The 25,919-nt window shown below is 43.8% G+C and overlaps 1 protein-coding gene across 1 annotated transcript; it reads left to right on the forward strand.

The window, feature by feature from the left end:
- The first annotated feature begins 3,364 nt into the window (after positions 1-3,364).
- Positions 3,365-25,919, forward strand: klf5l (Kruppel like factor 5 like). The gene is made up of 4 exons (XM_062406754.1): positions 3,365-3,630; positions 12,452-13,346; positions 14,944-15,003; positions 23,160-25,919. Exons 1-4 carry the CDS (start codon positions 3,487-3,489, stop codon positions 23,336-23,338), a joined length of 1,278 nt encoding a protein of 425 aa, XP_062262738.1. The 5' UTR covers positions 3,365-3,486; the 3' UTR covers positions 23,339-25,919.

A 25,919-nucleotide genomic window follows, 5' to 3' on the forward strand; every position in this document is an offset into this window, starting at 1 on the left:
AACTTTTGTTTTTTATTATTGTTGTGATGTAACTGGAGATGAAACTCCACTGATTTGAACTGAAGCCTCGTTCAGCTCTGATGAAAATCTATAATAGTGACTCAGCTGATTAGTCTTAACGAGCTCCACCCTCTGGGCTCCTTGGTGAAGCCTTTATGAAGCCTCGGTGAGTCAGAGAGGATTCTGTCTGAACACACGCATGTCAGGCTTTGAATTGACTTAAAAAGTTGATCCATTGTGTCCTTCATGGACTCAGCGGTTGTGATCTTCACTGGGAAACATCAACGCATCGTTTCCAGTGTTGCCAGAGGTTCAGTCGTGGACGAGCTGATCTCACAAGTTTCATTTTGGTCGCTGAGGGCTTCAGGAAAAACGTGCTGTTTGCCAGTCGGGTGTTTGGTTCTCCCATCGTTTCACTCGTGATGGATCCCGATAATTCATGATCGTTCGCTGCATAACGTGAATACATCAGTTGATCCATGACCTCATCGGGGAACATGGTTTGAGCCTGAGTCACTTCAGAAGACGTCAACTCCCATGATCCCATGCTTCCTCGAGACGTCATCAAACTATGTCTATTGTTATTGTGTGATTGATGGAGCCCTAGTGGATGTGATGAAACTGCATCTGCCCCGATTTCCAGCCTCTGGTTTTTGTTTCTGGCTTTAGGATTCATACTGGTCCAGAGGATCATCGGCTGCCCACTGCCCCACCTGGAGGACTTCTTCAGGTCTCGCTGCCGCAGCCGAGCAGCCTCCTGAAGAACCCTCTCCACCCTGGACATCATCTGTTTGACCTGCTGCCCCCTGACCTGCTTTCAATAAAAAAACAGACAAACAGTCTGAAAATAGCTTTTACCCCTCGGCCATCGGAGAACTAAGCTCTGTTTAATTTGTGTTTCATATTTAAATTCGACCTCATACCAATTTGTTTTTATTGTACCCTTTTTTTATGTGTTTATGCTGTTCCCTCTTGTTGTTGTTTATTTTTTCTTTTCTGTTTTTCAATTTTTACCATGCACTTTAAAGATCGCTGCTAAATGTCCTTGTGCACTGTGCAGTGATAATAAAATGATTATATTCTAATAACCTTTATTTGAGGGAAGAGGGTGTGGTGCAGCTGACAACTGGCATAAATCTGGCCCTGGCGCTGTAACAATATAAATCTTAACCTTTAGGTGCAGTTAAATAAAGAAATAGAACCAGACTAATTGCAGGAGGCAGCAGTGCTGATGTCAGGGATGATATATACTGCAGGAAAACAGGTTTTGGCAACAAGTGTCTGTGTCAAACCCACGAGCGATGATGTCTTCATCAGTTTGTGCAGAGCAGCTGATGAAGGTGTTAGCGGCGTATCATCTGTCCACGTGGACAAAAGAAGGTGGATTGTGTTTCTATCTGATACTTACAGCCGGTGAAAACAGCCTCAACACCTTCTGGACTGTGAGCGGCGTTGTGCACGTGGTTCATCTGATCTCAGTATATTTATATAAGTATATATATTATATATAACCCATTAGAGCCTGTCAACGTGTACCAGGGCAATACTGGAAATGATTTTGAACAAGTGCAATGAATCCATTTGTGTTTTGAATGAATATACATACCGTACATGTTGTAGCAGCTTATTTATGTTCTTATAAGAGTTGTTTTCTCATGTGTGTACTTTTGGAAACCCACAACTTTCACCTTTCAACAACAGGCTGCCTGTGGAAGCCTGTCTAGGGGGCGCTGTTTCACCAGGCTAATTTACAGAAATGCAAGGAAGCTCCAACTTCTCTGACGCAGCTAAATGTAAACTTTCTCACAGCAAAGTTTCATTTTCTCATTTCTTTATGGAATTTGACTTCATGGGAAAACAATTGATTCAGGTTCGTAGATAAAGATTGTTGACATGACGTCTCCTCAAATGTGAAGCCGAAGCATCTTGATTGCCACCTGGTGGCTGGCTGCACTATAAGTCATATCCTCCCTCCTCCATGTTGGCAAATGGAATATGAACGAAAAAAATCTATATAGGCCTCAAATAAACTTTTCTTGAAGAGGGTTTCTGTCCTTTTGTAGTGAAGAGGAGGCGGGGAGAGGCGGTGGACTAGTGGCAGACACTTGGACTATGGGCAGAAAAGGTCTCTGGATTGATCTGTCCAGAAATCCAAGAGGATTCTCCCTACACTGTCTAGTGCCCCTGAGCAAGGCACCTTACTCCCCAACATCTGCTCCCCGGGCGCCGTACATGGTCGCTCACTGCTCTGTGTGTCCTGCATCAGATGGGTCAAAAGCCGAAGTTAAATTTCCCTACAATTGCATGAGTGTGCCTTTGCATGTCTGTGCATGTGTTTGGGATAAAAAAATGAATCTTAATCTTAAAATGGTGAATAGTTGTAAGTCAAATGTTCACATCGTTCACAAGTTCGGTTTTAATTTGTTATTCGATGCTTTAAAAACAGAACAAATAAAACAGAGGGATTCGATAAATTCAAATGAGAGAGTCACTGTGATGAGAAGTGTTTGGTTCCATGAAGTCGTGTCGATCTGTCTTCGTCCGGTCTGATGCACGTAAAGACTCGTCTGTTATTCCTCATGGTTACTGATCTGTCTGATCCTTTGCTTCTCTTGTGCAATTCACTTTTGAATCCATTATTACTCATTAAAAGACTTATCATTTGCTGAATCTGCTGTAGCATGCCTTGAAACGCACAGTCACAGATAAGCTCTATTATTTCCTAATTGTTCATGTCCAGATGTTTTTATCTGCAATAAAATACAAAATTTAACAATTTAATCAAAAGTTGAGTTTATGATTCCAATAAATCGATCCTCCAGAAACTCGTCACACTCAGATCTGATACAACAGGCTTCATTAAGTCACCATTACATCAGTTTAAATGAATACAACAGATCTTCTCTGTTTCTGAAGCCACAAGTGAACTTTTATCAGCATGACTCATTTATTTTCTTTGGAGTGACTTTTATGATCAATTCAGGAAACGTGATCAGGAAGAAAGAAAGAAATTCGGCAGCAAGTTTATTATAAAGGAAGGATTTCAAAATAAATCTTGTAGTTACAGGGATATAACGTGTGTGTGTGTGTGTGTGTGTGTGTGTGTGTGTGTGTGTGTGTGTGTGTGTGTGCGCGCGTGTGTGTATGCATGCATGTGTGTGTGCGTGCGTATCTCTTTGTGTGTGTGTGTTCCCCCCTCCTCTCCTGCAGCCCTCTCAGGTGAGTTCCTCCTCAGTTGCCGCTGATTGGCCCTCCACACGCCTGCTCCGCCCTGATTGGCTGCCCCCCCCGTCGGTCTCCCCCTGCAGGTAGCAGGTCCGTACTTGAGCTCAGGTGAGACGTCCCTCGGAGCCACAGCAGAGGGAAGAAGGGCGGTGGAATTCCCTGGTTGCTTTCAGCGCATTACGCATAAAAAAAAACTCTTTACGCACGTATACCCAGAAGAAAACCTCCATTTGTACACGTGAACTTTTAAAAGTACTTCAAATGGCAGCGAGTGTAGGATTGTCCATGATGAATCCGCCGCACGCCACCGAGGAGCGGGCCGTGTTCACGCAGCTGAAGCCGGTGAGGATGTCGGGAGCGGACGGCGCAGAGGACGCGTCCGTGTTCGAGGACGTCAAACCCGGGGTGAGAGGCTGTGCCGAGCCGCCGCGTGTAGCCGGGGGTCTCGGTGAACCACTTCTTGTGTTTTCATTTGAAGCTCATATGTTTTATTATATTTATCTTTAGTTAATTCATCTTGAAAGCCTTAACAGACACAGTGGATTTCTCAATCTCACATAAAAAAAAAATGATTTAATGATAAATAGAAACCATTTAATTGCGCTTGAGCTGCACGAGCTTTTTATTATCAGTGCGTGAGGCTGAGTTTGACCTGGAGGAGGCAGCTCACCTGTAAACCAGGTTAAAGTCCCACACACACCTGACAGGTCACTAACGTCTCCCAGTAAACCGGCTCTGGAGCTACTGGAGGGAACTCTGCGGCTCAAAGCATCCACGTCTTTATGTAAAGCTCTGTTCGCTGGATTCAAAGTGAAGTTGTGTATGGAAATGTGTTTGTAAAAGATGGAGCTGGTTGTGTTGATATATGACACCGACCAAGCTTTTTATTTGCGTGTGTGTTGTGGCATTGTAAACACAGAGGTTAGTACGCTGCAGGAGTTTTATTATTCAGATTGTTGGTCATAGAACAAGCTGAGTCCGAGGGGACGTCTCAGGTCCATTCCTGTCTGCAGGACACGTCAAGTCATGGGATTTGATCACATGATGGATGAGCAGGTTGAGTCTGTAAAACGTCTCCTTTGAAGCCCTTCTGGACACAAACCCACGAATAACCTCAATGCGGTGCCAGAAGGATTCAGGATGTAGGTTAACGTCACAGAACCTTAAGAGGCCGAAGCAGGTAGAGAGATAAACAACGTTCTTTACGAGCAGCCGACCTCCTGTTTGTTAAACCTCTGATCACCGCAGAGGGACATGACAGCCGCATTAAAGTTAGACGGCTTTGTATTGTGCGTCGGGCCTGAGTGATCACAGCACAACGCAAACAGAAACCGGATCCCCTTCGAATGGTGCCGAGTTTGGCCTCTCGCCATGTGTGTGGTTAACAGGTCTCAGATACACAGATCCACAGACCCACACATCCACAGACCCACACATCCACACAACCACAGATCCCTTCCCCTCAGGGTCAACGCTGGATTCCATTGGTGAATGTTGGATGCACAGTCTGGTTGATGCTCATGTGTTGTGTTGTGTTGTGTGTGAGTGGTGCAGGTTGACGTTGTTGGTTTTTGTTGCACACATGGAACGAGAGCAGTTAAAGGTCTCTCTCACCTGTTGCTGCAGAGAAATGTAACACACAGTGACTGTCACTGGTCTAAATGAAGTAGTTTTTGTGTATTTGTTTGTGCGATCCTTTGAATCACAATGTAAGGGTTACATTTCTGAACATTACAAACCACATTCACACACACACACACATTTATACAATGCTACTACACACACTCTTTTTCCATCACATACTATCAGCACAGCCATCAGGGGCAATGTGGGGTTCAGTGCCTTGCCCAAGGACACGTCGGCATGCAGGGACTGGGGGAGCTGGGAATCAAACAACCAACCTTTGGAGTAGTGAGCGACCCACTCTCCCTCCGGAGCCACAGCTGAAAACCAGAGCAACACTGGTCATTGACTAGATAGAAAAATAGATAAATAAACTACGAGGAGGAAAATGTGAAGTAAATGATCATAAGTTTTTAATTAAGCTCCTTTTAAAACCTGTTATATTATTATATTATGATTATTCTGTGCACCAGCTTTGGACTGGGTCACTTTCCTCTCTGCTCGACTCAAAATGGCCCCATTCACCTGATCGGCCTCATGCAAAACACGACTTTGTCAGGAACAAAGAAGTCGAGGTTAAGTGAAGTAGCCCCCCCCCCCCCCCTCAGGCAAATCAGAGCCAGCCCAGTGGGTTTCACCTCCTGTGCTCCGGATCCACCAGGAAGCTGCTGGTTTCTCTAAACACGTTCCACGCCACAGATCCCAGATCCTCACTTTTCATTTCATCTTTGAAACATTCAGAACATTCACTCTCTTTCACCCCCCCCCCCCCCCCCCCCCAGACATGTCTCGGTGTCATTGTGCTGGTATTTTAAAGAGAGCGCTGAACTCGGTGTCGTGACAGCAGTATGTGGCCCGACCTGTCTGAGCAGGGCCCGCATCTCCACAGGCCCCCCCGAGGCCAGAGCCAGGATCATAGAAGCCGGTACCGTGAGAAAGTCACAGCAGCAGTGAAAGGTCGACGAGGCTCCTCGAAACCTCCCCCCCCCCCCACCTAAGGCACCGCCACCGCAGCATTGTGAGGTCACGACTTCATGACTCGGCAATGTGCTTTACTTTTAAACGACGGGTACTAGAAGCGTTGAGTATCTAGACTCAGGCGCCATGTTCTCATTTGTTCTGCCAAAGTTTCCTAGTTAGCCAAACACTATGACAGGTCCCAGACTTGATGTCTTGCTCTGGGTCTCCTGCTCATCCATAAAGTTTTTACCATCCACGCAGACAACCAGACGTCATAGTTTGAACTTCTCTCTTTGGTCCGTCTCTAGGAATGTGTTAAAAGGGACACAACTCCTGCCATCGCCATAGATTTAAATAATTCTGTGGGAAATATTGAGATTAATATTGTTTTCTATGTATTTAGCTCTAATTTGTTGTGTGTTCGCTGTCTAGTCACTAACTCCAGTGTGTGATGTCCGATGTTGAGCCTGTTTAGTTTCATTTCAGCTGCTTCCTGCTGCTTGATAACCATCAGACCTGTGAAACTGGAATAAAACAGTGAAGTTGCGTGCAGTGAAACAATGAGCTGAAAGACACACAACACTCTGTAGAGCTGAGAGGAATCGATATCGTTCATTTAAGATATTGATTAGTGTGCAGCCGTTAAACAGGAGTGTGTGGGGGGGGGGGGGGGGGCTTCACTTCTCTGAGGCTCTGGAGAAACATCCCTTTGTCACTTAGAGACTTGAAGTATTTGGTTGTTAGTGTAAAAGTTAGAAAAGATGTGGCCACAGGCTGTAACGTAGAACCGGACTAGAGCCCGGACCATACAGATCTTTGTGTGTGTGTTAAAAAGTTCTATGATTCCTAAGATGTTGTTATCAAACATGAAATACACAAATGGCTCTGATTGGCTCATATCGGCCCATTTTTACAAGTCTGTGATATTTCATCTTCTGGTTTTGTCCTAATAACATTCAAAACTCATAGATTTTGAATTTTACCACTACATAACAAAAAAGCTTCCACGTTCTGGGGGAAGCAGAAACAAAAAAACAAAGGACACAGGGTTTGAACATGTGGAGCGATTGTGTTCATGCTCCTCAGCTGTAATGACAGAATAAGTAACTGATATGAAACCGATTTCCAGATTCTTCAGTCATTATATCACTCTGGGGGGGGGGGGGGGGGGGTTCCTGTAAGACGGAGCGCAGACGACAGGCCGAGTTACAGAGTAACTTCATGGCGAGCAGATCGAGAGCGTGTTCCCTGTCACGCCTAATGATTCCTGAAGATCAATACTCAGATATGGATTCTGAGGCTCTCCAGGGTTTTCAAGATGTTTCTTTACTTCCTGGGATCGAGTTCGATTCTCGTTGTGTTTACATTCATTCTCCTAAAGTCACAGTTTTTACCAGACTGCCCCCCCCCCTCCTGTTGGTGAACTGTGGCTCCGGTTTTTCTTCTTGTTGCCTCCCGCTGCAGAGGCTGAAGGACGTTGATGGTTTGGTTCGGACTAATGATTTGACTTGCAGCACAACACGCGCAGCTGATTTGCATGTGAGCGAGCGTCAGCTGGCGAGTCGCAGCTCGCAGGAACCTCTCATTTAGTCGCTGATGGAAAGTTTGATGAAAAGAGACGACGGGAATAATTCGTTTTTTGTTCATTTCTGAAGACAAGCAAACATCTGGGAGAATTCAGTCGTCCTCATGTGTTTTAAATTAAGATGGAAACGTTTCTTTGAAGCATGGACGTCTGTCAGTGCCACATTCTTCTCCTCAACTCTTCTCTTACTTTTGTTTACCTATTTTTACTACTGATTGTCAACAAGGAATTCAAATTGAAACATTGAAATTGGTTTTATCTGCTTTGCAAAAATCCATTCAGGTCAACCGGACGTATTAACAGACTCATAAATCAGTCAGATCCTGCAGCAGAACTGACCAGGACGCAGAGATTCATCATGTGACTCATGCTGTTTGTTTTGTTTGGTCTGATGATGTCATCATTACCCATCATGCCCCGGCCACCAGACAACACACGGCGCCCGCAGACGCTGGTGTTCTGCTGTTTTCTAATGCCTGCGGTGTGAGAACTCCTCTAAACCTCTTTTAATCACCGCTTATCACTGTTGATCCTCTGCTCGTCTGGAAAAACAGAGAAACCGACTCTGATGAGGAGAAAACAAAAGGTGATGTCACTTTGTGGCAGAGCTCAGTGAGTGTCTCTGAAAACGTTCAGTTACAGGAAGCTGACAAAGTACCATGTTGTTTGTTCCTGCACTTTCCCCCCCCCCCCAGGCTGAGATTTCCTTGTATCATTATGCAAAGGGATTGTTCTAAGAACATTTGAAAATCAAAAATACAGGAAGTGAACTCTGTGTCCACGGCTGGAAAGACATTTGAAAAGACACCTTTTTCTGTTATGTGGGACAAAAGACAGGAGAAACAAGAGACGGAGGTCAGCACGTGAGGATTCGTATCGTTTGCACAGAGTTCACCTGAACACACAGATATTTTGGTTTCTGTCCCAAGACGACCTCTGGTCTCACAATAGTTAACGGCAGGTTTTGAAAAATGCGTTGTGTCGTGTCACAGAGCGGAAATCAACACACAGAGTGTGTAACCTTATCACACAGATAGATTCATCTCAACCAGATTCTCACACATACGCTACAGGGTCTGCTCATATATGTAAATCCCTTCTGTGTACATAGAATCTTTATTTATAAGTATATCTCCATTTATGGGTGGTAGTATCCCATCATTCTCGTAATAGTCTGAGTGATTATAGATTGGCTGATATGAGACAAGTCACTAACAGTGTTTTAAAACTTATTTTACAGATTAATCAATACTTTTGTTTACGTAGATATAATATATATAACAAAAAGATGTTGCGTAAATGCACGTTATGTAGGATAACCATTCAATTTACTTTACAGTTACTTTTACATATAAAATAAAAGTTATACCCCTGTAATTACACTTGTATATCAACTCTTCACTCTTTGATATATGATGATAGATGTTTTATTTTGTCCACCTGCAGTAACTCTCAGTTGTGACTGTCCTGTAAAACCAAAACAAGTCTCCCTGTCGCCGCCTCTATCAGCAGCAATAAAACCTGTCGGTCTCAAAGGTCCCCCCCCCCCCTGTCCTGTTCCGCTGTTCCGCTGTTTAACTGCGAGCAGACCAGGAGGTCCCGGCGTTATCACTTTATGGAGATCCAAAGGCGACTGGCCACCATCTCTCCGCATTCCTGAGAAACATAAAGTCCAAGTGACGTGTAGGAGCAGGAGCAGGAGGCCGATGGAGACGCAGCAGACGTTGTGGCTTGGAGGCTTTTTGATCAGAACGGGATAATGAGTTCATTTAACATACTTTACTTAGAAGATAGGGTTTATGACCTATACTGCAGCCGGCCACCAGGGGGTGACCGAGAAGGTTTGGCTTCACTTTTACGAAGCTGTCGTGTCGTCCATCTTTAAATTCACATCAAATTCCTTCAGAACAAAGTTTGCTGCCTTGTCAGCAGGGAAGTTGCCGTTTCTCTCCATTTCTATAGATTTCCCTGGGGAAACAGCGCCCCCTATACATGCTTCATGTACAGAAACATCTCTACTTCATCTGTTTCTGTTCTAGAATGAGGTGATGACTCATATCAGCTCTCCTGCCAGTTTCAAGACTCTGAAAGCCTGATTTCTATACCTGAGTGGGAAAGCAGTATGATAAGAGGAACACTTGGAGCTGATTCTCTTTGTAGAACATGTCATATTGGCGTTTGTGTGGAAACTCCCACTCCATCCCATAAACCTGAGTGGAGCTGATAACAGGCTGTTATCAGGCAGAAGGATTCAGAGCGGAGCAGTTGTACGTGTTCTCCAATTATTAACCGACTCCGTCTTGGCCCAAAGATCTTGTACTGTGGTCGAGCTCAGTTATACGGAGACATTTTTTTTAATTGTAGTTGTTCAACCGGTTTGCTTTGATGTTGCTGTGCGTTCACTAACGAGGCAGTTTCCAAATTACTGAAGAACAGTTTCTATCAAAACACAGAGATTCCACCTGAGTGAAAACAGACGTTCACTTTGAAGTGAACAGGACGTTGAAGGCTGCAGGTTTTTCATTTCTCCAGTGGAAGTGGAGTTAGAACAGGAGCTGGCGTCGGTCACGGACTCGTTCTAAATCATTTATGGGTTTTTTTTATTATGTTTGCCAAGGACGTTATATTTTACTGGTTTGTTTGTTTTTAGCAGGATAACATGAAAACTACTGTGGGCCATGTATCGGTCAGGAAAGAACCACATTGAGCTGCAGATCGGGGGGGAGGATGTTTGTGCTCTACCTTGAACCTAGCGCCCTCTGCCAAAGAAGTTATCTTTGCATCTGAGTTTGTTTGTTAGTTAGTTAGCAGGATTGTGCAAAATCTACTGGACAGATACCACAACACTTTATGGGATGTAATGTTGGTTATGGATAGCGGGGGTGCACGTACATCACTCTCAAGCACAACTGCCCCTGATACTATGAGGTCCAAATGTCTGCGTGGATGGTAAAAACCTTATGGCTCATGTTATCGTAACTGTGGTGGGATGAATTAGAATAAGTGCACCACATTGTAGATGATTCATAGAAAAACGGCTTCGGTGAGATGGAGCCTTGGCAGAGACTTACACAATCAGAGCTTCATTGTGTAGTTTATAGTGTGTTTGCCTTCTTTTCCCTGACCCATGAGCTACATCAGGGTAACCTCCAGTTGTCGTACGTTCTAACAGCATGTAGACAAGTGTAATTTATCCGAACCCCAACACACGGCTCTAACTTCTCTCTGCACAGACGTTTTTCCTTCTGCATAAAGAGGCTAAAGAGAGAAACGTCCGTGGTGAGAGAAGAAGCAGATAAATCAGGGAACCGAGTCGGCCGGCAGGAAGGAGGAACCAAACAGGGACAAGGGCACCAGCGGGTCCCAGCTGCCAGCACCCAACAGCACCCTCGCTGTTTGAGTCCCGGCACACAGGAGTCCTCAGTGAGCAGGAAACAGAGAGGCTGTTTTTGTTTACCCCCCCCCCCCTAGTAAATACCCAGGACTTTAATTTCACCGAGCGCTCAGATTGCAGCGGTGATAAGCTGCCGCGAGTTCACCTGCGATGAAAAACGGACACGCAGCGTTAATCCTGTGGACACAACTGAACAAGAACACAACACACACACACACACACAGATACTCAAGCATATTCACAGTAAATGCAAGCAGAGATGTGTTCATATGTAGAGAAACAATCTTTCCTGCACACAGATAAAACCAGATAAGATACGATAAGATAAAAAACTTTATTGATCCACATAAAGAGGAAATTCAGTTGTTACAGCAGCTGCAGGTCAGAAAGAGGTAGACGAGAGAATGAAAGAGATATGAAAGGAAAAAACAATAAATTACAAATGCTGAGGATGTAGATTATCAACACCTCTCAAAGTGGTTTGAGTAGAAATGTAATAAAGTAAAGAAACGTAGAGAAAAGTCCGTTTTATTAAAACCTTTGTCTCTCCGTCCTTTTTCATTCATTTCATTCTCTTCCTCTTTCTCTCTCTCCTCCCCCCCCCCCCCCTCTCTGCTGGGCGGTGCATCACTTGTTGTCGTTGGGAGCACTCTGTCTGGTCGCTCTATTTTTACCTCACATTTGTTTAGGTTTCTCGTTCTCAGGCCGTCCACCTTTGTTTTGCTTATTCTCCTCCTCTTCTTCTTCATGCATCGAATCACTTCCACTGGCCACACCCACCCAGGGAACTGTCCACCTGTTTGTGTGTCTGTGCGTAGTTGAGTGTGCGATGTGAGGCTGCAGTGTGTGCATAGGTACATTTGCTTTCTTTTGCATTTCTATAACAAGTGCATTTATACATTTGTGTGTGTTCATGTGTGTGTGTGTGTGTGTGTGTGTGTGTGTGTGTGTGTGTGTGGTCTCTGCAGCAGAGATTCTTTACTTAACGGCTTGTGCGCCTCTAAAGGACTGACTGAATGCTTCATAGACTCTGAATGACACACACACACAAACCCATACACACACAGACACACACACACACACAGACACACACACAGACACACACACACACACACAAACCAGTAAATCCTGAGGATCAGATAATGCTCTCGACCTGAAGTGAGGCAACCACCTGCGTTTTGTGTAGTTTTTTTTACTCCCAGCCTGCCCAGTCTTGTTGCATGAAAACATTTTGTCATGCAAGTGAAGTGACTGACAGTTGTGTCTCCCTGGCAACTTGAGAAAACAACAACAATGATCCTCATCATCATCATCGTCATCATTGACGTTTGACATTGTTGGATTCTACGTGTGTGGAAAAGTTTCTGTGCTGACGTGATGTTTGTTCAGGGCTTCGTGCTCTTTGTGGCTGGATTACACCTGAACGATCATTATTCCAAATGAAAAGATTATTCTTCATTCTCTGTTTACCAGTGGGGCTTCTGGAAAATTGTGCAATAACATTTAGTTTATTTAATTCTAAATTCGTTTGAATTACCAAAGGGGAGTTTGCACGTTTCCCATGTGTCTCGGTGCTGTTTTAAAATGGTTTCACTGATGATGACTCGTCCTCTGGAATAATTAGACATTGCTTAAATTGATTATTTATTTCTTTTTCTTTTCAGATTCGACTGGAGCTGGACAAATACCTGCCTGAGGTCCACGTTCCTCTCATGAACCCCTCGACTCTCTGCGTTGACAAGAAGTACAGACGAGACAGCGCCTCGGTGGTGGACGAGTTCTTCTCCGAGGAGAAGCCCAGCCCCTACAGCCTCAACATCAACCTCGTCCTCCCCAGCACCACCCACCTCCGCACGGGCCTCTACAGGCCCAACACCAAGACCCTCACGCCCCAGCAGATCAAGATCGAACCGGGCCTGGAGGTCCCCTGCTCCATCTCCTCCGGCACCACCCAGGCCCTGCCAGACTTCACCTCCGTCTTCAGCGTGCCGCCTGTGGTCAACAACGTTTTCATCAAACCCGACATGAGCTCTGGAGGCGTCAGTGGATCTCAGCAGCAGTCGAGTTTGGACACAGAGCTTCACATCGGCCCCCCGGCGCCCCAGTCGCAGGTTTACCACATGCCCATCACCAGCTGCTCCGACCTCACGCTGTCGCACTCGTCCCCGGCGTCGCACGGCTCCGCAGGCAGCAGGACGATGATGAGCCTCGGAGGCGTCGGGCTGCCGACGTCCAACGGCCACTACATGATGCAGGAGCAGCAGCTCCAGCAGCACGGCTACTACCACGTCAATCCCAGCGCCTCCCAGCACACAGCGCCCCACAGCCTGCCGCCCTCACCCCCCAACTCCCAGCCCGGGAGCCCCGACCACGCGGAGCTGCTCAGCTTTGCGTCTCCGCCGCCCTACCAGCAGCGTCACGGGGGGATGAAGGTGACCGGGATGTCCCCCCACGCTCTGCTGATGACACATGGCCAGGGCGTCCTGACGGGCCCCAAATACAACAGGCGGAACAACCCGGAGCTGGAGAAGAGGAGGATCCACTTCTGTGACTACCAAGGTCCGTGCTTCATTTGTTTAACGCCCAAAAAACGTCTCAAGCGAAAACTTGTTTGGCTTGATTTAGTGACTTTTCCTTTTTGTGTGAAAGACATTTTAGCACCAGGGGCAAAAAGCTTGACTGCAGGTTTTCCACTTTCAGGTTTTACTTAAAACAAGGAGACACATGTTTCCCTTTCCTCGTGTTTTCATAGGTTCTGTGAGAGTAAAGGTTCTGTGGTGAAGGCAGATTCTCTCCAACACAGAAAACACTGAAGCAGATCCACATCACTGACACAACACATCTAAACATGCTCTAATAAATGCAGAGCTGCGTTCAGACAGGAAAAAACGAAATGTTCAACTGTGGCAGCTGAGAAGGACAAACGGAAGTTGACACGGGTTTAAATACGTTTTAAATTCTTCTACATGTCTCTGTGAAGTCGCCTGAGGTCTCAGGAAGCATTGTTTCATTCTGGAAAACTGCCAGCTCAGCTCGTTGTGTTAAACTGAAAATCATAAAGAAGTTGTTGCCACTCGATGACCCATGTTCAACGTGTCCTCGTCTGAACTCGACTGTAAAACCAATCATGTGTAGAAGCCCTCAGGCGACGGATAAAACACACTATGCAATTGGATACCTACTCTTACTCACACACACACACACACACACACACACACACACACACACACACAGGCTGAGGTGCATCTACTCTATACTTTGATGCACAGAAACCCACACGAGCGTGAGGCCTGCGACCTTTCCTGCTGTTTATTGACAGTTTGATTCATAAATAACTTATGAAAACAAGTTCCAACACAACCGCTCCGACAGGTCGGATCAAATAGTTGCCTCCCTGTGTCCCTGTTGTGTAAATAAGCCCTCGTCCCCGAGCACAGATGTGAATCTCTCAGTAATGAGCCGCCTCCCAAAAACAATTGTGCACAAACAAGATTGCAGACATACTTAATAACACGGCGCCAGGACATTCATCACTTCTCTACAAATGATTAAGTCTCATGTTAATCTAAAGAGATATGACAGTGAGGTGAGATCAGTCTGCCTGGATCACGTTTATAAACTGTCCAGGCCGAGGTGGGAGTTTACTCAGGGAGAAGTTTAAAGAAAGTTGTTGATCTATTGTTGCTTCAAGGAATTTGGAATAGCAAGTTTAAACTTTGAGTTAATCTTCAAGTGGAGTTCACTCAAGTTTTCATGGCAACAATGAAACTTTAAACTTTTTAATTTGAACCAGATTGATAAAAAAGTGTAAGACAACAAAATCTAGACTCAACTTAATTTGCAGTTGTGTTTGAAACCGGGGACATCATGACAGCTCATTGGCAGACGCTTCATATACTGAGATATACAAACTTAAGAATTCATAAATGAACTAACTGGAGGTCTTTTATGGTTTATTTAAACCAGCCTATAGACTATTAATACATTAACTTTGTTTCTCTGGATCTTTGTACAATTATGTATTTATGCCACACATCGTAGCATGGTCCAGAAGTGTGCCTCACTGGCTCCTCTTGTAATGTCCCAAGCAAACATGTCAGTTGAGCACATTTCAAATGTTTCATCGTGTCTCATGGTTTCTCTCGTTTCTTCACAGGCTGCAGCAAAGTTTACACAAAGAGTTCTCATCTGAAGGCACATCAGAGGACACACACAGGTGAGAGAACCCTTCTCCTCAGGCAGAGGCTGGAAGCAGTCAATTCAAACAGAGCTGGTCCTAATGGCCACTCAAAGTCCCATTCACACACTTCATTTAGCTGTGGAGGAGCCAGGGATCAGACCACCGGCCTTATGGTTGGCGAGAGATCCGTTCTACCTCCTAAACCATAGATGCTCTATTCTAAATCGTGTATTCTACCTCTTTTACTTGAAAATATGTGAGTACCCACAGGTTTAGTTGTTTTTTTAATACCGGTAAAGCCAGAAACCTCTCTGTCTCAGCAGTGTTGCATCTTTCATGAAACAAAGACAAAATATCCTTGTTGCTTATGTTAAAAACAATAAGTTTAGAATCTTTCATTGCCCTGAAGCTGGATGTGCATCAGAATCAGGTGAAGCCTTAAAATAAAGATGAAGAAATGAGTGCGTTCACCGGGTGTCATGTTTCCATCGCTGCTGAAAGAAGGAAAAATAAAGACGAAAGCAAATAGTAAAATAAGATCTCGAGGTTTGAGAATAGGGAAAAGTGTGTAAAGTAATTGTCTAGAAAAATTATCTTTAATTTAACACATTAAAGCGAATTTAGAGAGTGTGTTTTTGCCCCAACCCCTGTGCCTCCCAGTAAAGTCACATGTACTGGCTCCTGCTCAGTGCATTTCCAAACTAATCCTCGGATTCAAACCAGTCGAGTCACAGAGTTCATCAACTTCATTCGTGTGTTTTATTCCTCATCCTGTCAAATCTCCGGTTTCGATACACCCAGTGACTATAAAGGGGATTAGCCCGAAGAAAGGCTAAAACAGCAGGGAAGCCACGTTGGTTTGCTTAAGAGTTTTTTGTTTTTCCTCCGGCGTGTTTCTACGTGCTCGTACCTGTCGGCCGAGCTTCCCCAGAGAGAGATAACAGAGCAGGAGGGAGGAGGGGAGGACGAGGGAAATAAAAGGGGGGAAGGCGCACCGTTGAAATAAAGGCCAAACCAGTTACTCCTGCTTTTCAGTCCTGTTGTCAGAGGATGGAGGAGGAAGGAGGGGGGACTGGTTTCGATGCGTGGCCCGTTCTGTAATATGAAACCTGTGGATCTCCAGCAGCCTCAGACCTGGATTTCACAGATTTACTCATGTGATTAATGTCACAGTGGGAAACCGGTGGCAGAGAGAGAGAGAGAGGGAGAGAGAGAGAGAGAGAGAGAGAGAGAGAGCGAGCGAGCACGTGACTGAATGTAGAAGAAGATCTCTCTGTGGTCATAAACAGATCAGATTTATGGATCCCAGGGGGGAAGTTGTGTCACAGCAGCGCAAAAGACAAACAGGCTGTAAATTCTACAGTGAGAAGGGTCAACAAAACCAGGAATATGTAAGCGAGTAGGGAGAACATGTTGATTATGACAATTTCTGATAAACAAGCAAAGAGTCTTCAGCTCATCGTTCATTTCTCTGCACAAAACACAAACAGTGATTCTTTTTGGAGGTGTTTTAAATCCAGATTTTGCTAAATCTTTATAAATCTACAAATGAATCTCTCTCCACACGGGCTGTTTACCTGCGGGCGACCAAATCCTTGCAGCCCCAGAATCTGGTTTCTCTGCTATAGATTCTGTATATTAACCTGCAGCATCTGTTACTAGAGATTAATGGTGAGCTAATGTGTGTCTGTCTCTCAACACACAGCTGTAAAACCATTTTGCACCTGGGGGAGGTTCCGCTGTCAAACTGATTAATCCAGCTGTCAAAATGTCAAACTCCTGTATTCCCTTTTCATGGGTCTACATCATCCTCAGAGGGATTAGTCCTCCTCAGGTTTCTTCAATCAAATCATTTATTCTGTTATTGACGAGTAACAAACACAGGAAATAACTTCACAAAGAAATATATTTCATTTGATATTTCAAGACACTTGCAGTCAGCCCATTATAACAGCAGAGAAACCACCACTCCTTCTCTTCTGCTCTTTGACTTCATCGGACGAGAGACATTTATTCAACTGCTTGTTCTGGTCATATTTCTTAATCCAACCAACAGACCTGACTTCTGATCAGGCGGAGCGAGGCCTGCCCGGTCTTGTTACGCGTTCAGCTGCTGATGACTCAAGACCTGAGAATGTTCGAGAGACAATAAGAAGTACTCCGGGCGAATCAAAAGAAATTAACTAAACCCGAACCGGAGTGTGGAGCGGGCGTCGCTCCTCGGCCTCGTGCAGCTTCCTCTGACCTTATTGACATGTTCTGATCAAATGATGTTGAATTATCAAATATCCCTTTAACTCCAAACAGTTTCTATCCCTCAATCAAAACCCTGATTGTTAGTAATGGTTATTCTCTGATCCGTGGAGTACCCCAAGGCTCTTTCCTAGGTCCCCTTCTAATCTCTATCTGCTCTATGTACTTCCTCATAATCCAGATGCAGATAGCGTTTCATTGTTATTCTACCACAATACTGTAACAGGGATATCTTTGCCTAATTGATAGAACTACATCTGCAATACAGTTTTCACGTGCTCACTGGAATCTGATGGTGAGAGCTGATGGTTTCCACTGAGACACTTTTTGTCAGAGACCTTATTTGACATCATGTCTCTCTTGTTATTGATGTATGTATAGCAACATCAGAGATGCATCATGTTTGTTGAATCTGTCTTACAATCACAGGGACTATAATTTGTTCCGGTTGAATAATAGAGTACGTGCATGTAGAGGTTCCATGTGGAAATGTATGTTGCCTTGCCAGAAGGCTTATGTCCACACCCACGATGTACTGTAGTTCCTTCATCTATATACATCGTCAGTGATTTACTGTACGTCTGCTTCATTTCCTTGTCACGGGGATGAATCAGGGTTTTGTTTTCCCGAGATGACAGAATCAGGAAGTTGTGAGTGTGTCAGTTTGATGAAGGCTTGAGTTTTTCATGCCCCTCCTCTTTTCAAGCTACTTTTCAACGGTTTATATTTAGATCGGGAATCTGCTCTCAAAGTTTTTCTGAAAAAAACAAGTCAGACAACCTGGAGCCCCTGAGAAGACTTGGTTGGAAAGTGTTTGGAAAATGTTCTGCGATTTATAAAATATCCCTGGCAGGTGATTGGACGAATTTTCTCCCATCGACCGCGTTCGCCTCGGCCGCCAGTGGAGAACGCAATCGATCTGCGACAACGATAAAAACACTGACCTCTGATCAGCTCATGTGACTTCCTGTCGCAGCTTCAGAATAAAAGCAGCCGTCTTCAAGGTCCTGAACCACCCGGAAGCTGTTGATGTGCACATTGTTGTTGAACCACCATCTATGGTCATTGTCAACTCTGCTATCACAACAATCTCACCCACCCATTGCTAAACAGGTGGGGGGGGGGGGGGGGGCAGCCTTGACCGTGGCCCCTGGCAGCCATTGGCAGTCCTGCACATGGACTTTCGTAATTGTGCGAGTGTTTGTGCGTGTGTGTGTTTGTAAAGAGCGGAGCGCTATCGGCCTGATTAGGGAACCCTCCAGCCCTCTTCACAAACACCGGCCCTGCTGATAAAGCTGAGAGCGCCACAAAGAGTTTATGGGCGTCCTGGAACAGCCTGTTTGCTCTCGGACTCTAAAACAGCAAAGTGAATATTATTACTCTCCTCTCGTATTTAAACACACTTGGTTTAGTCATTTGTGGTTTGAAGTCGAAGGTTTGAAAAATCTCAAGTTTTCAGCTCTTTCTTACTTTTCTTATCAGTGTATTTGCCGTAGATTTGATGGATTGGCCGTGAAGTGTGGGTGGAAACTGCCGTTATTTAGCCGTGACCTTTGTCCTCCTCACTGTTAGTTGACATTCCATTTAACACCGTTCTTGACTCATTCCGAGTTGGTTCACTTATCAGCTAAATGTCTTTTATTTGAAATGCAAATTGACTTTAGATTAGAAGCTGCCACGTGGTGTCAAAGGAGATTTTAATGGAGAAACGTTCTCGGCACTTTTAACCTTTTATTTCCGTATTGATTTGATTGGAAGAAAGATTTTCTCGTATTTTGGAAATATTCAGACAGAAATATTACTACTTTATTCTCGTAATGTTACAAATTCTTCTGGAAAATGTATTTTCTTCAATATGGCCTTAATACTCTATTTTAAAAACTTGCTTCAAACTAAATTTGATTTAAAATAGAAAATTGTTCTAAAGTTATAAGAGAGGAATAAGGAATAAGCAGGAATCAGTTTTCCACGCAGAGAGTTCAGAGAGTCACAGAAACTTGAAGCCTCCTATAGAGTAAATATACGATGTATATGTTCCTGTGTAAAGTACACATGAGTCTGACAGAGGCTTTTGTGGCCCAGTGTGATTGATGTGTAGTTGCTGTGTATGTGTGTGTGTGTTTTGCTGAGACTGAGTGTTTGTCTGTTATGATTTATGATGATTCGTGCATGTGTGTGTGTGTGTGTGTGTGTGTGTGTGTGTGTGTGTGTGTGTGTGTCTGTGTGTGTGTGTCTGTGTGTGTGTGTGAGAGTGAAATAATAGTTTGACCGTTTCTAAACAGCCACCTGAACAAACAGTTGGTGTTTGTTTGTCTGTAAAAGCTTTTTACAGTTTGAAAGAAAAAATCCTGCGAAGTGAGGATGACGCTGAAAACATCAGAATCTCTGATGTTATACATTTTTATATATTATATTATAGTTTTATATGTGATTTATAATCCTTTTAGTATCAGTGGAAGCAGAGGAAGTGATCACACTCTGTATAGTTTGCTAACTTTAGCAGAACTTTTCCTGCTGAAAATCAATTTAACCAGAAAAGGATCACTTTAGTACAACTTTATTTTCTAGTACATTTTTCAAAGTACAAGTCTTAGTAAATGTCTTGTTTGTTAAACCTCTATCTCATCAGATTGTTTCTATAATCCTCTTGCACCATTATGAAGACGAGTCGAATCAAGTTAAGTCTTAAGACATTAAAAAACTTTTATTTTGGCACAATTTCTTTAATCTGCACATCCAGACACGATTTCACCATCGAATGGAAGCGGGTGATTTTTTTTATCCATCTCTACAAAACGCAACGCTCTCCTTTAGATAGCAGGAACGTGCACGTGAGGATGGATGATGCATGTGGCAGATCTCCACCGTTTGGCAGCTTGTTCAGGATCCTGCACGAGCCCCTGGTGTTTGCTCTGTGTGCGTTTCAGCCTCAGAGGCCCGGGAGGAAATTAGTCTGAGAGGCGGCGGCTGCGCTTTTGACCCCGACAGTTCATCTGTAGAGCAAAACCAACACACCTGCAGCTCGAGAGCCTTTTATATGGAGACACTGGTGCTCCACACACACACATACACACACACACACACACACACACACACACAGCAATCAAGTGCAGTGAAGTTGAGAAACAGGATATTGTCCAAACAGGAGGCTGAAGTGCTTCTGAGCCTCTGATGTGGGGGTTAGGTGCTGGTTGGATGTTATAACGATTTATAATATAAATTATTTAATATATTTACAGTTTTTAACTTATTGGACAAATGCAGTTGGGATATCTTTGCGTTATTCTCATTTCAAGAGGCTTTTTTTTTTTATTAAATCTATAAAAAACATATTCATTCTCTCATAAAACCACAAATTGATTCTCTCTCTTTATTCTTTTTTTCGTGCTTTATGGTCGAACCGTTTCCTCCTCTGCTCTTTGAACCCTCTGCTCCGCTAATAGCTGCCACTCAGTGATTGATGACCAATAGTCAGAGTTATCTAATCAGCTGGGGTCTGAGCTGCTAACGAGCACTTAATGACCCGAACCACCAGAGAGAGAGTCACGCTCACTCGCCCACGACTCGCAGGAGAGATTCCTCACAGGACACGAGTTCGTCCAAAAGGAAAAGCTGACTTCTTTAAAGAGGTTTCAGAGAGTGAACAAACATTGAAGTTGGATGAATCCTTTATATCCTGGAATGATTTATTTTTACAGAAATGTATGAGCAGACGTTAACTCTTCAGAAAGTAGGAAACCACAGATTAAGGACTCTGTGTTTTCTTTCAGTCTCTTTCAGTTTTGTTTGTGCTCTCGATTCCCAGACGGTCATTTCCAGCTCGACTATGAACGACGGCTTCTTTCTCTTTCCTCCTCTTGTGCAAACCGGCCCATTCAACAGAGCCTTTTCTCTTTGTTGATGATTAGCTCACTGAGCAGAAACAACAGGTCGTGGCACAGCGGAGAAATGTCAGGGTTTGGGTGTGGTTGTGTTAACGTTGTGTTAAATGAACTCGTTAGTCTTCGGTGTGTTGAAAGTTTATTTTCAGCTGCTCATCAAGAACCACCATAAGAAACAATGGGATTTACTTTAGGTGATCAACAGTAAAGTGCAGTGAACAATGAGCAGGTTACAGAGTTAGATGATAACACAGTATAGTTCAATAAGGTTCAGTTTTAAAGCTCCTCTGTCTTTCATATAAAACCAAATATTTATTAGAGTGAAACTGATTTATCAAGTTAGCCGATAAAAAGGTCTGATATGAGTTTCTTTGCTGATATGAAAACTTAATTTTACGGAATAAATCATGCAGAAAACTTATATCCATCAGATCTCAGTTACATTTGTTTGATAACATTTTTACAAATCCCAAATATACAATGGTAAATTTGTGCATTTGCTTATTTTCTGCTCGAGACACAAACAGGGACCCGTTCCTGACACATTACTCCACAGTGGCTGTGAATGTTCCTGTTGCGTCTTGATCAGCGTCACACACTCTGCAAATAAACAAACACATTTTTGTCGTGTTCCAGGAAGACACATGAAGACCAGACAGTCAGAGAGATTAAGATAATTCTATTTATACATTTGCTTTGCTTTACACACACACCTTCACTTTGCTTCATATTTGTCCAAAGATTGAATCAGTTAAAACACACTTTCTGTTACAAGCTCCACCTTCCACTCTACACACACTCACAAACACACATACATACATACACTGATAATGACAGATGTAACTATAAATAAAGGTGTGTCCCTCAGCATTACACACACACACCTACACACCTACACACACACACAGTGGTTACTGCTGTCAGCTCCTCATAAACTAAACTTCTCAGGAATTTAATAAAGTCGTCTTTCAGCTGCGACGGTTCTTTTTTTAAACATTCTGCGGTTTGTGAATGAAACAAACTTTGTCTCCGGTTCTTTTTGTTGTTGTGTGTGTGAACAAACCAAAACAACCCTGCTCTGCTGCTGAAGGATTGCGTGTCTGTAGGTGTGTGTGTGTGTGTGTGTAGGTGTGTGTTACCTGACCCAGTTGTTCAGTGCATTGTCCAAAGCAGTACACCGTGTAACTTTATCTCCGAGTTCAGCTCCGTAGCTCCGAGCGCATCGTGCACAACAGCAAACCACACGTTTAAAAATACCTCAACACTCATTACCTCCATTTAGAAACACAACACAGGTTCACACCAGGACACACAATTAACGTTTGGCATTCAAATGTTTACTGATAACATAGAACTGATGAGAACGACACAAATAAGAGCTGGAAAAACATCTGGTGTGAGTCTGTGCTCATGTGAGTTTGTGATTCAGACTCAAGAAATCAATCACTTGTTGTGTTATGCTGTTGTTGCATCAAACTGTGACGTTGGGATGTTCACGTGCACTCAAACTTTAAGTTATTGTTAGTAACTGAAAAGCGTTGCGAGGATCTCCATCACCAGAAAACCTGATACAGAGGAAAAAACATCTGTAAAGAGTTGTTATCGTTTACTCACAACTTTTTAGTTCAGCCCATGTCCCATTTGCTAACATGGAGCTGGAAGATTTATGTACCTACACTTCAACCAGCCAGTAGGGGGCGATAAAGACGTTTAGATTCAAACAAGTAAACAAAGAGGTTTTGAAAAGGATCATGTTACACATTTCATTAATAATTGTCTCACACAAAAGTTTCAAATCCAAAGAAGTAGATTTTCATGTCAAATAATAAAGAGGTAGAAAGGAAATCAATTTAAAACCCTGAGATTGAACTGGACCCTCTGATTATGAATCTGACCAATTCTGGAACCAACACATAAGAACAATACTAATGATCTTAAAAAGTTATGATAATATATGAAATATGCATTTTGTTAACCCCCCCCCCCCCCCTCTCTCTCTCTCTCTCTCTCTCTCTCTCTCTCTCTCTCTCTCTCTCTCTCTCTCTCTCTCTCTTACAGGCGAGAAGCCGTACCGCTGCACATGGGAAAGCTGCGACTGGCGCTTCGCCCGATCGGACGAGCTCACCCGACACTACCGGAAACACACCGGGGCCAAACCCTTCAAGTGCATCGCCTGCAGCCGCTGCTTCTCCCGCTCCGACCACCTGGCCCTGCACATGAAGCGCCACCAGAACTAGCACGGGCATCGAACCTGTACATACAGAACACAGACAGTGCAGTATCCGGACGTGACCGCCACTCCAACGTCACGTTGTTAATATGAACAGAAACAAAATCCTCCCTGTGTGCCGGTGTTGGTCCTGGAGCTCGATGCTAACACAGGTTGAGTGACTGCAGTTTGTTCTGCATCCAGCCACCAGAGGGCGATCAAGGCGCTTTGGGGAAGCCGTTTCGTACATCTTTATAAAAAAGCTTTTAACTTGTACTTTGAATTTTAATTTGGTCCATGTCACATCCACTAACATGGAGGAGGGAGAGTTTTTGATATATATTACAATCAGCCACCAGGGGGCGATCATGAGGATTGGATTCACTTTTGGTGTACCAGAAAAAGAGGGAAATAAGCCAATCAGCAGTCCTTCTCCAAACTTCTCCAGGTTTTAAGTTTTCCCCTCTGAGATAAAGCCGATCACCTGCCGTCAGTCACCATCACGTCAAACCAGAGGATCCACCGGGCGCTCGGGGGGGTTCTGTTATCAAACACAACACGTGTGTTAATGTAAAAACATGCAAAACTTGATACAAACACACACACAATCACACACACTCCAGCTCTTCACATCCCGGGACAAACCTTTAAACAACAACAACAACAACAACAACAAAATGAACTTTTCCAACAACTGTGCTGCCAACATCCCCCCCCCCCCCCCCGCCCCCGACACCATCTTTAATCATGGTACGAACTGTCAAGGAGAGGTGGAAACACTTGTGTAAATATGTGTTGATACGTGTGCATGTGTGTGTGTGTGTCTGTGAGAATACGACGAATGTACTGAGATTCATACTTGACATCTTTCTTCTTCTTCTTTTTTTACACTGAACGTTAATTTGAGTAACGTTGAAAACGATCCCACGTCAATAAAACAGTAAACAAACAATCAAACAGAGAAACTCTCCACGGAAAAGTTAATGATCGCCTCGCCATGCCTGTTCCGGCACAAGTCCAACCTGCCGAGCTCAGAGCTCGCAGCGATCTGACAATGTTTGTATCCCTGACTTCACCCGTTGCTCCGGGGACCGATCTGCCGTGATGACGGTTTGATTCCCTTCAGCGGCGTCTTGATCCGTCTCCTGTGTTTGTTTGGCTCAAGAGATGAGGGCGCCGGGCGGATGCAGGTCTTACGTCAACAACCCTGATTGTTCCGATGGAGTCAGTCCTGTTAACTGCAGGTTACAGTTCCTCTTTGTTGCATCGCGATAATTCTAAGTTGCGGCGTCTTTCATTGTTTCAGGGGTTTTAAAAAATTCTTCTCACCCACACATGTTTGTGCCGCGGCGTAGCTGCTGCCAAGAACAAAGATTTACAAGACGGAGACAAAAGAAAAGTTCCCTAGAGCAAATGAAGGGTTTGAGCCTGTGAACTGGAACAAATGGTCGTTATCTGGGAAACGTGACAAGAGGAGTGGATTTAAAACTGGATCCACTTGACACCTTTTCCCTTTCGGAGAAAATGACACCTCAGGAATGCGGTGATACTCTTTGTTCTGCCGGTGACGGCTCAGGAAGCATTCTGTTCCTCCTCTAGTTGTCTTGTTCTGTTCAGCACAGTCGAGCTGTTTGGAAACAGGGTTCCATCGTAAAGCTTCCCGGGTAAAAAGAAGAAAATACTTCAATATTTACTCCTCTGGCTCGTTCGCTGTCACAATAATTACATTTTTTTTTTAACTTGAAGTCGATAATGTCCCAAAAAGTAAAGACTCGTTCTCTCAACCGATCAGAAACACTGGATACGTTCAAATCCAAACCACAACCTGAAGTGAATCTGTGATGTCGGAGTCTCAGTCTCTTTTCTTGCACTTAAAAGAATAAGTAAGAATATTAATTAAACTGTAAAATATACAAAAGAAGCATCATGTTCAGGAACAAAACTGTTTTGTAAAAGTAAGAGCTCATTGTCATGAAGTCCCTCAAGGCTCCTTTGTGTTTATACACTTTCTCTGCCTGTAGGTGGCGACAATTGGCGAAAATCGGGACTGAAATTCTTAAATTTAAGACTTTGACGTTACCGGACGAACTCTTTTCAGGGGCTTTGTGTCTTTTAGAGTTTTACGTGCAGGATTGTTTCTTTAACGATAACAGGAGGATGACGTGTGATCATTTAAAACACTTGTAACAACGTATTTAAAGCCAGTTTTTAGCTAATTTGATTGGATCAACCCACTTTGTACCTCGAAGCGGTGATTGACCCATGTCCGTCCAATGTGTGTTAATTTAGGAGAAAACAAATCTTGATATTTCAACTGTATTGTCGTTTATTCTTTCTTCCAAAGGAAACAAGTTCTTCTGCCGTCCTCCAGGAGGCAGCACTGACCACCCACTGTGTACATAACTGTAGTTTAACAGAAAAGATTGTAAATATTTGTTTGGTTTTATTTCCTATTATAATATTAATATTTTTTCTTTTCTTTATTTTTTATCTAATGGGACTTTAGATCGGTTTTTATGTGAATGTTTGTTTAATTTTGTTTTGGTTTTGATACATCTTGTGTAAGAGAATTTATCAGTTTATGTAAAATTAATAAGAACAACAAGAAT

This window comes from Platichthys flesus, chromosome 15 (genome assembly GCF_949316205.1).
Source record: "Platichthys flesus chromosome 15, fPlaFle2.1, whole genome shotgun sequence".
NCBI classification, from domain to species: Eukaryota; Metazoa; Chordata; class Actinopteri; order Pleuronectiformes; family Pleuronectidae; genus Platichthys; species Platichthys flesus.